This window comes from Melozone crissalis, unplaced genomic scaffold, assembly GCF_028551555.1.
Source record: "Melozone crissalis strain CALT ecotype California unplaced genomic scaffold, PUWL_Pcris_2 ptg000004l_1, whole genome shotgun sequence".
NCBI classification, from domain to species: Eukaryota; Metazoa; Chordata; class Aves; order Passeriformes; family Passerellidae; genus Melozone; species Melozone crissalis.
This window is the reverse complement of record NW_026535782.1, coordinates 42797987-42811881: the sequence shown is the minus strand read 5'-3', so window position 1 is coordinate 42811881 and position 13895 is coordinate 42797987. Positions and strand designations below refer to the sequence as shown.

General features: G+C 50.5%; 1 protein-coding gene and 1 long non-coding RNA gene across 2 annotated transcripts in view; both read right to left on the bottom strand.

Moving 5' to 3' along the window:
* Positions 1-4654: 4654 nt before the first annotated feature.
* ELFN2 (extracellular leucine rich repeat and fibronectin type III domain containing 2) lies at positions 4655-13445 on the bottom strand. The gene has a single exon (XM_054273432.1). The coding sequence runs from the start codon at positions 13109-13111 to the stop codon at positions 10685-10687; it is 2427 nt and encodes an 808-aa protein (XP_054129407.1). The 5' UTR covers positions 13112-13445; the 3' UTR covers positions 4655-10684.
* A 69-nt stretch (positions 13446-13514) lies between these two features.
* The window catches only part of LOC128935262 (uncharacterized), a 49651-nt gene continuing 49270 nt past the window's right edge, over positions 13515-13895 (bottom strand). The window contains exon 3 of the long non-coding RNA XR_008482938.1: positions 13515-13738. This is a non-coding gene — a long non-coding RNA (uncharacterized LOC128935262). The remainder of the gene's footprint in view (positions 13739-13895) is intronic.

Below are 13895 nucleotides of genomic sequence, written 5' to 3'. Positions count from 1 at the left end.
GACATTGCCCTGGCAAGTTCTACCTTTTAGCTCAGCTCCCCGCAGCAGTGGAGGGAGGAAGAAGGACCAGTGAGGGATCTGGCACCCAGCTACCCCTCCAACACCAGCTCACAGCTCTACAGGAGTTTAAAAACCCTTCACTTCCACCCCATCAGTCTGTGTCTAACCTTGCTTCTCTCTCTCCTGAGTTGTGTGCTCTACCCCAGCACCTCTAGTGCCACTAAGGAGCCAAAATACCCTTTTCCTGGCCACCACAACCACCATCAATGCCACTGACACCTCCTTGCTCCTCTTCCCCATAAGCACTGTTTCCTACAATGGCCCAAAAAGGAGGGCACCACTCTCATGGGGTATGCTAATTTGGCCCTGAAAAGCCTCTAATTAACCCTTATTATATAATTCACAGTTTCATCTGGCAGCTCCTGGCACAAAAGGCTCAACAGACAGAGTCAAAAATACCAATTATCTCCTTGGCTGCCACTAGAGAAGCAGAGAGAAAGAGAAACAGGTGTCACAGGTAGGAAATACTGTGGCTGACAGTGACACAAAACAGAAAATGTACAGCAGAGAAACAGAGGCAACAGCTCTTTCCCCACTTATCATAAAGGGATGAGAAGCTGGAATCTCATGTGTCTTCTGGCCCAATGCTCAATTTGAGCAAAGCCCAAAATGAAGCCCCTTTTCCTCCAGACAAGCAGGTATCATGACATTAAGCAGCCACTTTCTTTATCTGAAGGCACTCCCACACAACAGGCACAGTCACTGCAGCCATTATAGATTTAACCTGCACCTCCTTGCCCTGCTGAATCCACCCCATGACACGGCTTGGCTTGGCTTGGCTTGGCTTGGCTTGGCTTGGCTTGGCTTGGCTTGGCCACCTTTGTCAGCTGCATCACTGTCTTGCAGCTCAGGACCTTGGTCCAACGATGCCATTTCTGGATGTTAGGAATCCCCAGTCATCAATTCCAGATGTTCAGGAAGGGAAAGAACAGAGTAGAAAGAAATCCCCAGGTGTGTGTCATGGTCTAGAAACAGCAGGCAGCTGAGGCAGGTTTGTGCCTATTTGCTGGCAAGTCTGTGGGCAAGTCTGACTCTTCCTCATGCTCCACACCTGGCTATGCTTTTCCCTCCTTCAGCCACTTCTCCTCAGAGGTCCCCAGATCCCCCCAGCCATTCTTCAGGTTTCATCTTATTATTCAGGTTCCATTTGTGCCTCGATACTCATGGCAGAGCCTCCACTGTCTTTGGAGCTGGAGCAAGACAAGTGGGACAAGGCACCGGGCTGGAAAATTGGGTGCAGAAGTTGCAATGAATTCTTAATGATGCCCTTTCTGGCAACAGAAGGATGGAGCAGAATACTTTTCTTTTTTGAAGTGTTTCTTATTTAAAAAGTGATGAAGCCTTTGATTCATTTTCCACAGTAGCATTGGCTGGGTACCTGCTTACTTCTGCCTTGCTTAGCAGGAGTCACCAATACAGCTCCTTGGACTTATTTTAGATGCCATTCTTTTCTCCTTTGGGAATGCATGTTAACTGCCAGTCCCTGAGGAGCCTGGCAATCCTACTGTAAGAGGTATCACATAACCATGTTGTGAGAGACAGACCCTGTTCCAAGGAGCCTGACAAGGGAAGGGAAGACACAGATCCCTGTTGAATATTTGGGAAGCCAAGGAATGGAGAAGTTCTGCACACTACCACAGTCCCACCAAAGCTGTGGCAGAATCTCAGGTTTGTCCCTATAGGGGACCAGCAGTAATACTGATCTACCCATCATCTTAACAGTGCAAGGGAACCTTCATATAAGTATTCAAGTTTACATTTCTTCTCTGTTATCCTTTCACTCCTAAATATTTCACTTTCAGGCTGGTTGGGTTTTCTTTCTCTCAGTTTATGTTTCCTTCAAGGGTCAGAAGGAAAGTGTAGAGGCTGTTCAGTGACATTCTCTGCTCCCCTGCTACAGGTGAGCATGGCCTGTGTACTTGGGAATCCAAATTTGGGAATCCCAAATTCCCTTGGGCTCTGCATAGCTCTCAGTCTGTCCTCCAACTCTGCGCAATACACATATTTGTGTTTTAATTGAAAAGGCATCCAAGACGTGGGGAAAGATGTTAGCCTGACCATTCCCTAGCACTGCTCTCATCCCCTTGAGAGACAGCCCTCAGGACAAGGTTCAGCAGCATGACCCTCACACCTTCAACCATATGTTCACTGCCCTTCAGAGCTCTTGGTTACTGGTTCCATTGGAGTCAACATTATCTGGAGAGGAGACATTCCTCACTCTGCTCCCTTAGGAGTCATGATGGCTCAGGATGCCCAGGCACTTAGTGCTGCAGAGAAGTATCTTCTAATCCAAGCTGGCTATTGTAAAAGTCACCAAGATTTGGATGGGAAATCAAGACCCAGAAAGGTTGTTAGCTCTGCAGTGGAAGGAGGATTGATCTGCCATTCCATCAGGGATGCTCTTCCAGTGCCTACGGTCAGTCCAGAAGAGGGCAATGTTGCTACTTGCCTGTCGGTACCGCAACACAGAGGCACACGCACACGTCCACATGGGCAAAGAGATGACAACTGTCCCACATGACTTCTTGCAAAAGGCTCTGGGGCTAGGTCAGGTCTATCTGTGCTGCAGCAAATTATGGCTTGGATAAGTCACTGAACTTCATAAGGGTGAAAAAGAACCACGTCAGCACAAACCAACCACAAGAAAACACAAAACAGTCTTCCTCAGTCAGCAGCCAACCAAATAATGAGGCTGTGCAAAGAACCCCTGTTCTTCCCCAAGTCACTCTGGCCACCCTCACACTGCACACTGCAGCCACTTCCCTGTCCACAGCCCTGGGCCCTTCTCTCACTCCATGATGCAGACATCATGGTCCACCAAGCAGGTTCTGGAGACAAAGGTCAGAGTGGTTTGCTGCAGTAACTGCAGTCTGTTGGACACAGTTACATCCAGAGGCACCTGAGAGAATAATGCAGACACACAGACGCAGCTCACACCTCATGCCTTCTCTGGACACACACCATCTCACACAACAGTGTGCAGAGCAGAGGACTCCTAAGCTCTCTGACTGGAATCAACCAAAGGCTGTTTAAATACAAGCACTGCTTAACTCTTTCACCACAAATCATTTTGGCCCAGAGGGCTGGCTACAGTTCCTCCACATCCCCTCAGCCCAACAGCCCTCACCTGGCTTCAGGACATTTATGATGTCTTCAGCCCTGACAGTCTTCCCTTCCCAAAGCTTCCTGCTCCCCCTAGACAGCCTTTGCAAATACATCTTGTCCTTTCTCATCCCTGTGGCAGAGCAACCAAATGAAATGCAAGGACTGTGGAGACAAAATCGAATTTAGCAACAAAATAAACAGCATGGGGGCTCTCTACTGATTAGATTATGCCTCTTTATAATTTATGCATTAATTCCTCCCAAGGTCTGAAGTTTCCCTGTCTCAGAAGGCCTGAATCCCTGCACTGCAGAGATGCAGATGCCAGGAACATCACTTTGACTGAAACATCCACCTTTCCACCAAGCAGAAGCTCTGATTAACCCCAGAAGAGCTCCTCTTTGCTATGCACCACTGTCCACCCTCCAGAGATACACAGCCCACCACCATTCCCTCCCAAACTCAATCATTCTTCCCAAGCCCAGTGGAGAACATGTCAGACTGTGAAGCATCTGCCTGTAGTAGCATCTGCTCCTAGGTTTGCCCTCATATCAATTCAAGCATTAATAAGAGTCATCAGCTACTGCAGCATATATATCCAGGAGCAATTGTGTCCATAGTCACAATTCCCTAGAACCATTAATTCCTGTCCTTTGCTACACAAGGAGCAGAGACTGTGAGCTAAGTACACTCAATAACGAAGCCTAGAAGCCATGGCTAGATTTGTCTAATCAGAGCTGGATGTGCAAGAGCAAAAAAAAGAAACCCTCTGAGCCAAGGAGCCATGCCATTCTCAGGAGAAACTAGAAACATTAAGAAACAGGAGGCAGAGAAGAGACAAGACATGCAAGGGAATGGCTGCTATGTCACCATACACAAATTGGCCTAATTATGTGTATAAATGCACCAATAGGCATGGATTTGCTGGCTGCATTCTTGACTTTAAATATTGATGCTTAGGAAGAGCTGAGATCAGGATATCTGCTGGTGGATTAGGCTACAGATTGCTCAGTCATTACCCACGGCTGGATCGCCTGCCTTGGATTGCCTTCCTCCAGAGAGCTCTGGAGCTCAGACAGAGGATTTCTTGTGTAGGTCATGGGCAAGGAAGCTCTGCCTTACACCCAGGCAGAGCTGCCTGCCTGCCCTGGGTGGGGCAGAACCTGGGTGCTGATTGGTGCAGGAAAGGGCTGGTATCATGACAGAACTGACAACTGGGTGAAAATAATTTGGTGTCCAAAACAGGCAATAGCCAAGGGAAGAGAAACTGTGTTTGGGAGAAGCAAGTGACCACTGGGTGCCTGGGACAATCCTCCCATGCCCTGACCCAACTCTCTCAGTTTCACCCATACCCTGTTTCCTCCCATCCCATCCCATCCCATCCCATCCCATCCCATCCCATCCCATCCCCTCCCCTCCCCTCCCCTCCCCTCCCATCCCACCTTCTCTACCAGACAAATCTGGAACAAACGGACTCAGAAGCAGCTTTTTATAGTTTTTGCTTGTTGATTTTTTTTTTTTTAGGTTTTTTCTTGGTTTTGTTTTTTTTAAATAAGAAATTTATTGCAAATATAGAAATTGATTTTCTCCATACAGGAATCTCCGAGTTGAGGAAAAACGATTTCGTGCCATTCAGTTTTAAAACAGGAAAAGAAGGAAAGAGAGAAAAAAAAAGAAAGAAAAGAACAAGAAAGAAATACAATTCTAAAAGAAGAAAAGAAAAGAAATTCAAAAAATAAGAAGAAAGTAAAGAATGTAACTCCAACTTAAATTTGTCCATACACAACCGGGGGGTCACAGGGTTGTTACGGAAGGAGGAACACCAAAGAGGCCACAAGGAGCCAGTCCCAGCAGCTGCCTCCCAGGCCCTTCCTTACATTCACGGGCTGACACCCCCTTCTGTGTGCCCGGCAGCTGCCCGCCCCTTCCCACCCTCTCACCCCAGACGCTGTGCTTGTGGATGGACCAGCCGTACCAGCCCTGGAGGGTCTGGCCTGACCCGGACAGGCTCTTCCTCTTCCCCCTGGAAAGGTGGAGAGCAGGAAGGTGGGACAGGCCAGCCAGGAGCAAGGCCTCACAGTGGCGGTGGTAGTTACGGGGAGGCAAAGGCCAAGCCGAACGCGCGGGGATGGGGCATCGGAGGGGGCCGTACAGGGGGAGGAGGGAACTCGACCCCTGCTGGGGCAGGGAGGAGAAGGAGCAGGAGAAGAGGGACAAGGAGATGCCAGGCAGAGGATGCCCTCTCTCCACTCAGGGACGGGGTGGGTCGGGGCAGCCCTGCAGAGAGCCGCCCTAATAGGATGGCAGGGACAGAGACACCTCCCCAGGGCGCGTGGGGGGACAGCCAAGGGCAGGCAGACCGAGAACGCCCCTCACAGTACAAGGCCAAAGCGGCTGAGGGACAGGGCTGGGAATGCGTGCGTGTGTAGGGGGGACACAACAGATGCTCCCTTCTGTCGCTTCTCCCGGGAAGGACCTAAGAAAACACCTGCTCAGACAGGGTGGGCAGGGCACGGCTGAGGTGGGGCAGGCTCCACCAGCCCTACAAGAAACCCGCATAGCCCGGTGTGGGGTGGCACAAAGTGTCCGTCCCTCACCAAGCCACCCTGAGGAGGTTCCCTCCTGCTCAGATGGTGGAACGGCAGCAGGCTGGCTCCAGCAAGAGGACACAGCTCCATGAGGCTCTTCTTGACTGCATCTCGTGTGGAAGGAGGTGGTGATGGTGGAAGGGATGTTCTCCAGGCTCCTGGAGGCTGTGTGTCCTTCCTGATGTAGCTGAGCTTTCCAGTCAGCAACAAGCATGGCAAGTGTGCTTTTGGGGCTTGGGTCCAGCTCCTACCCAGATGGCAGCTGCCCACCCTGTAGCACTGAGCTCTGCCCTACAGAGAGGGGTCACAGCTCATCATGAAGTCTGCTCAGATTGTTTTCTCCAGGCACTGCTGACTTATTCCCCACCTCCTCTCAGAGAGCCTTCACCCCTGCACTCAATCCTTTTCCTTGCTGTTCCCTTTGTCCCTTTATCATCCCATTCTTTCCACTGTAGCTATCTCTTCCCCAGGTCTTTCAGCCTGTCCCTCTTCTACACCTTCTCCATCTCCCTCTACCTGTTACCTCCTTGTCTCACCACTCCTTGTTCTCACCATACCTTATTCACCCCTACTGTGTCTGCCCCTCATCTCTTTCTCAGCTCCTTTTCCACCTTCCTCCTGCATCTTCCCCTCCTTCCTTCAAGCCTGCCAGGCAGAGCCTCCTCTAGCCAAGAAGGCTGATTAGCATTGCAAACACACAGAGGCCTCCTCAGCCCAACATAATTCTTCATTTGTCAGTCATGAATATTTCACACCTGCCTCAAGAGGGATTTATTCAGTATGGAAGAGTGGGGAGGGGGAGAAGGGAACATGGTACTGCAGCATAAACTGGGGCAGCACCAGCAGATATGGGAAAGATCTCTGCCCCACTGTGAGGAACAGAGTCTCACCTTCACTCCCCTGGGTGCAGGACCCCAGCCCAGGCTTCTCCTCAAGGCTGTTCTTGGGACTTGAGGGCAGGGCTGCGCCCAACCTCATTCCTCATCCTCCACAATGTCCAGTGAGGTGAACCAAACCCCTGTTTTCTCTGCCAAGAGTCACCAAACCAGAAATAAAGTATGAAAGGGTTTGGTCTTGGTTTGGCCCCAGAAGTCCACTTTGCCCTGGGAGAAGGCAGCATTGAGGGACTTGCCAAAGCCAAGCCTCAGAGGCCTTAGAAACATCAGGCAGTCTCTCCACATTTTCCCAACAAAGAGGTTTTTGAGGCCCCTCCCTCTGTCAGGCCAGCCACGGCGGAGAATGCATAGGATAGACCTAATCCAGAGGTCTATGCAACCAATAAGAGGAAGGTGGTGGGAGATCTTCCAAGTGATTGTAATCAGCTGCACATCAAGTTTTCACTCTATCAGAGGTTTCTCTTCAGCTAAAGCACTCCACGTTCCCTCAAGAATAACCTTGCTTTTTGGGAAAGAGCAACCAGGGCAAAGGGAGGGTGGTGACCATATCTCTTACAAGATCTATCTTGACAGGCCTCATTCCTGCTCCTCAATAACAAGGAGAAACGATGGCCACTAGAAAGAGCAGGCCTTTGGTATATAACACCTACTCCTTTACACACATGACTGTGAAAAGCAGCTGAGAGACCACGTTTGGAGCAAGGGAAAGGGGGACACTGGAAAGAAGAAGGAATGAGGTTTATGGGGTGATTGGTTTGGGTTCTCCTTGGGGTATGTTCCATCTCAAACTGGTAGGAGTCTCTCATAAAATCACATCAGAGATCAATGAAAGGAGCAGAGAAAACAGGGGCAAGGACAGGAGAGACTTGGAGGGAGGAGGTTAAATTCCAACAAACTGGCACATACACAACAGGTGTTTGCTCAGAAAAATACAGTAAAATTGTCATGCAAATAGAACGTTAAATCTGCTTTCCTCCAACAGGGCTGGCATCACTTTGTGAGCCCTCATCCTGAGGGAGGGAGCAGGACAAAGAAGTAGGGAGGAGGAAGGAAGGTGAGACACTTTGTTCCCCTTCCTTGCCCTCTTCCTCCCACAGAACAGTCCATCTTGTGCAAACTTCATCCAATGGTTTGAAATGGGGGCTACAGCTGGGAGAGAAATGGCTTTTCCCTCCTATCCAGCCTTACCCACATCAGAGAAAAAAGAAGGGCCTGATGATAGCTGTATCCCTGACCTTTCTTTTCTGCCTCATTGAGGTGCTGAGGGGAAAAAGCAGAAACCTTTATAAGTTAATGCTCCCCCTAAAGTATTGACTGAGCAGAACTGTTCACAAGACCACACAGCAGAGAAGCACAGGGAGGGAAGAGTTGGAGAGAGGAACCAGACTCCATACCCCCTAGCCTGTCATCCCCCTTTTTCTGATCAGTTCTGTGCCCCAGCCATTAGTCTTTTCTGCTTGGATGGTTGCCGTGCTGGAAGACCACTGAGCTTGCCCTGTGTGGTAGTTGGGGATCTCTCTGTTGTGCCTAAGCATCTCTCACAGCATTTACCTGTCTTGGTTTGCTGCACGGCCCCAACATGAAGGGACAGCTGCCAGCAGTGATGTGACTTCGATGTGTGACTTCCCTTCATCCTCCTGCATCCAGGTGCACACACACATGTGCACACACACCCCTTCTTCTGGGTTGGATTGGCTCTTACCGTGTGGAGTCAGTCCCACAAACACCTCTGGACTCAAGGCAAAATAATGCTTTGACTATGGGAAAGCAGGCTGACAGTGAAAAGTCTGAGCAAATGGGGTCAGGACCTGGCTTAGGATTGTTACCATCAGCATCCCTACAAGGAAGAAACTCCACAGATCTTCATAGGTTTACACTTTGGGGATACCTGCTCTGGTTTTCCTGCATCAGACTCTGCCTACTGCTCCTACCTCACTTACAGACAGTGAAATTGTCATGTGTGGCATAGAAGCCAGCTCTCACAGCTGGCATTGCTACTACCTGGCAGATAACAGGCAAGTTCTCTGCATGCAGAATGTAAATCCCTCCTAGAGAAGCTCCTACACCCTCATCCTTCTCCCAGGGCCCCCAAAACACTGGGTCTTCTGAGGAGCACCTCAAAGAGGAAATAACTACTCAGGGAGGGCCAACAAAACATAGGCCCTCATCCTCATCCTGATAGAGGTGAACTATGGTCAAGTGTTGGGTAGATCATGGAAAGGAGGCTCACTGTGCTGCATAAAGATAAGTTCAGCAGGCAGCCCTCTGCCTGACAGAAAAATACTGGGGGAGATGGTGCCAAGATTGTGCTTTATTGCATTGCTCAAAAATGGGAATAGGTGGAGAGGGCAGTAGGCTTATTGTCAACTGTGACAGATCTTCTATGCAAGAGGCAGAGGCTGGGATCTAGCAAGTGCAACTGGGATTTTGTCAAGACATGACAGGATCCCTAGGAAAAGTTTGTCACACCTGTGAGGATTAGGAGATGATGTGTTGTTCTCATTCTCACGAGGGCGTCTAAGTAGTCAAAGGAACATTGCCATCCAGATGCTGGAGTCCTCCTCTATCCTGGCACACACAGTGTGGCTGCACACCTAAGGGAGCTTCTTCCAGGCCATACTTCTTGGGCTACACCCAGGCCCCATTCTCACATCCCATTTGTTCCCTGTGCTCCTGTGTTCACCCTAGGCTGCCCCCTATCCATGCCAGAACGTCCATAGCCTATACAAGAGAAAGACTCTTTGTGAGGCCAACCCAATAAGATGAGCAGCTGAAATCCTGTTCTTCACATTCACCTGGAAGTGAGGAGGTTGGATGATACTTTTCTCATGGACACCCACCCCACAGCCCATGGTGTAAATCAGTTGGGAAGAGCTGCACAGGCTTCAAGGAGAACTTGCTCTGCTGAAGTCCTCCCCAAGTCCCTTCCTCATAGTAAAGGGGACATGAACAGAGAGTTTTAAACTGACTAGACAAGGGCAGACTGAGCATAGGCAAGTGGGGTGAAGAGGACCTCTGACCTGTAACACTCACGGAGAAATGGGAACCCCATACACCTCTGATAGACCAGACCTTCCTGCCTTTTCCTCCAGCACTCCTTGAGGACCTGGCTTGCCATGCCAAAGAGAATATTCACAACCTGTTTCTCCCCACCAACTGGCAGAAAACTGGCTCTGAGAAGGCCTGGAGAATGCCTGTCCCTCCATACTGCTGGTGTTCATCAGCAGCAATGTGGCAGGAGAAGGGAAGGAGGAAGAGCAGCAAGGGCACAGAGCCTCTTATATGGCAGGTCCTACCCACCTTGGTCCTTCACATCTCTTCTCCTTCCTCTGAGGAGGACGGAGGTTTGTGAAGTATCTGGACAAGAAGTTCAAGTCCAGGGACCCTTAACAGAGAGGATAGGGAAGGGCAAAGGAAAAGAAGGGAGAGAACTTCTTCCAGCAATTCCCATCTTTTTTAGAAGGGGACAGGAGAAAGAGAAAAGCCTCCACTGCTAAAGAAAATGAGGGGAAAAGTTAGTGATGGAAGATTTGGCATAGCAGGTGTACAAGGTGGACAAGGAATCTTTCTAAACCAAAGTCCTTCCTTCCCACCCAAAAGAAAAATCAGCCTTCAACAGGAACAGAAACATGAATAGTTCACAGCTGAGTTTCATGCCCAGTGAGTGTCCATCTTTGCCCTTCTCCTACCACCACTGCCACCCACTCCCAGGCCATTCCCACCCACCCACATTCCAACGTTGTTACCACAGTGTCAGTGCAGGGCGCTCCTCCCAGCCATCTGTGGGCAGAACAATGGTCCCCATAACACAGTAGAGACAATTTGGCGTGTGTGTGTGTGTGTGTGTGTGTGTGTGTGTCAGTGTGTGTGTCTGTGTAAGAGTTGTTGTAAACTTTAAGAAAAGGTTTTGTCAGTTTTGTATTTGTCAGGAGTATTTTGTTGTTGGTTTATTTTTCACAGTCAAGTGGCTTTTTTTTCTGGTTGTTGGAGGGGGCGGGGGGGGGGTCTTGGTTTGTATTGTTTCCTTGTGAGGAAGAGTCACAGCTTCTGCTGAGCAGAGACTCCTTTCCAGTAATCCAGGATGTCATGCAGATCCTCGTCCTTGGCAAATTGAACTTTCTTCCGCAGGGCATGCCCAGCTGCCATGTAAACCTCCTCCCTGTGATGCTTCTTGTAAGGCCGGAATCGCTCCCAGATCTTGTGGGTGCTCTCTGAGGAGTACTCGGGGCTGGAGGAGTAGCCCGAGAAGTAGTGTCTGGGGGAGAGCTGGGAGTACGTGGAGTCTCGCTTGGACCGGGACAGTGGCTTGAGGAATGACACCCGCTGGCTCAAGGTGTCAGCGCTCTCCTCATAGTACAGGGCCGGGAAGGAGTGACGGTGCTCGCTGCAATGGTAAGAAGGCTTGACCTCCAAGTGGTGGATGGCGCTCGGAGACACCAAGGGAAGACGATCCAAAGGGCTGTTTAGTGGGCTGCCCTTCTCAATGTATTTGGAGTCAGACTTGCTGAGTGGTGGGTGGTCAGGCACATCCAAGCTGAAGACCTTGGCGCTCTTGATGGAGCCACTAGAGGAGATACTGCAGGTCTTCCTGGCCACAGCAGCATCAGCACTGAGCTGGCGCTGCAAAGGGTGGTGGGAGCTCTCTTTGTAGGGTGGGGAAAGAAAGCTGGGCCGCTCTAGCCCAGTCGAGGAGCCAGCTGGGATGGATTGGCACTCAAAGGCCATATCTGAGTCAACAGCAGTCCCACCACCCAGGAAAGATGCTGTGTCCAGCTTGAGGGCATCAATACAGTTGTTGATGATCTGGTTGACCTTGTCTACCTCCTTGGCTATAGTAGAGATCTCAGCAGCTGAGCCTTGCCCGTTGTCAAGCTCCCTCAGGTCCTCATCTCGCTGGGTTCTCTCCAGCCCATCCCCACCACCTGTCCGCACCTCAATGTAGTTACCTTTAGTGGTGACTTTGGGAGTCTCCATCCCAGCATCCATTGACTTCGATGGGGGCAACTTCTCCCCAATCATGGAAGGGATGGAGGACATCCGTGAGACAGGAATGACAGGTGGCTCACCCAGCTTCTGGGAAGGATGGACCATGGTACTGGTATCAATATCTGATCCATAGCGCATTTCTAGAATGGTCTTTTTGACATTGAGCGACTTCTGTTTCTCCTCCTGCATCCTCCGCTTCCGCAGGCAGTAGTACACCACCCCCAGGACAATGACCATCCCAAAGAGGCAACCGAGGGTGGTCATAATATAGTGTGTAGTGGTGGAAGTACTGGAAATAGGATCCTCCCTGCCTTTGCTCCGGGTTGCAAAAGTCAGGCAAGTATGGTTGTAACGCCTGTTGTTGCGGATAGAGGCCACACAGAATGTATAATCAGTGTGGGCCTTCAGCTTGTTGACAGTGACATATTCCTTCTTGCTCTTCAGTGTTGCTATGTCAGAAACGTAGCTGTTGTTGTATTGGACCAGCACATACATCTTACTGTAGGGCATAGGGATGGTGACCATCAGGATGGCTGAAGTGATTGTGACGTCATGTAGTTTGATGCTGGGACTGAAGGAGGAGTCAGTGGTGGAAGAGGCTGGAGGCTTGACTGAGAGGAAATCCCCAGGGCTGATGGCTGACCCCTCATCCAGATCTCGCTGGGAGTCAGGGGTGTAAGGAGTTGGGTTGACCCTGGAGAGAGAGGGGATGGTGCCCCCTCTGCACATGGACTGGAAGATGGTGATGGCATTGCGGTTGTGGTGAGGCCGCGGCACCAGGAGCGGATACCCAGCAAACTCCCGTGGAGTCTCACACTGGAGGCGGTCATAGTTCTTGGTGACATTGTTGAAGAGAGCCAGCCAGTTAAGGAAGCCGTAGAGGCTACAGTCACAGTTGAAGGGGTTGCCAGCCAGCTCGCACACCATCAGGTTGCTCAAGCTGGTGAAAGTGTTGCCCTCCAGACGGCTGAGGCGGTTGGATGACAGATCAATGCTAATCAAGCTGGGGCACTCAGAGAAGGCAGTAGGGGTGACCAGCTCAATTAGGTTATGCTGCACAAAGAGGAACTGGAGGCGGGCCATGCCCCGCAACATGCCCTCTGTCAGGTTGGTGAGTTTGTTGTAGCCCAGCTGTAGGACCTGGAGGTTTGACTGACCCATGAAAGCCCCATCTTCAATGTAGGAGATCTCATTCTTGGTCAGGTTCAAATCAGTCAGGTTGCCGAAGCGGTTGAGGGAGGAGTACAGCACCACCTTGAGCTTGTTCTCGTTCAGACGCAAGTCGTGCACCGTGCTGTTGATGTGCTGGGGGATGGTCTCATACGGGGGCTGGTTCTGGCTGCAGATGGCCAGCCACACATACCCTTTGTCCCCCTCTATCAGCCAGCAGTCACCTCGCACGGTGCCAGGGGAAAACAAGCAGAGCAGGGCAGCTGCCCACAACCCCAGGCACAGCATGGTCTGCAGTGGTGCCCTCATCAGGATGGGGGAAAAGAAATCCCCAACAAAAACCAACGCCAAATCTCAGAACAACGGCAAAAAGAAACTAGGGGGCAAGAACGGGGGTTTAACAATGGAAGGGAATGAGCACCCCAGTCCTATGAGATGTCATCACCATTATTTCTTCTTGCCCTCTGGGTCAATCCAGGAGCACAGAGGAAGGAGAACACATGCAATATTCTTCCAGAACACCCAAAAGCTATGACCATGGATGTTTGGTCCGGAAGGGAACTACCTTGTGCTTCTTTTCTAAACAAAAATTCAGGCCAAGGATAATGAATCTTCTTTGATGCTCATGAGCAACTCACACACTTTTTCCCCTTTTCTCCCCTCCCACCCACCCCCCACCCACACCAAACCCACCCCAAAATAAACCCAAGTCTTCCCCCTCTAGTCTTCCCCCGCCCCTCCACAGTGTGATTTGGAAGAACAAGGCAGGGCTGCCTCCCGTGTCGCTCACGCTCCCTTGGTTTCTACTCCTTCTCTTCCTTCTTTCCTGGGTTCCCTCTGAGAAGCTTCAGAGCTTCGGATCAAACATGTCGAAAACAAAAATACAGAGAAGGAAAGAGCAAGTGTGCATGAGAGAGATCCATCTGTCACTGGAATCTGGAAAAGAAAACACAAAAGACAAGAAGAGGCATCATTTGGAAAGGTCTTTGAGATAAGTGTATAGACAGCAATGTTTCATGAGAAGAGGGAGATGGGGAAGAGACACCTTAAGGGGGGTGCAAGCAAGAGAGGTGTGGTACTGCCTGCCGTGCTG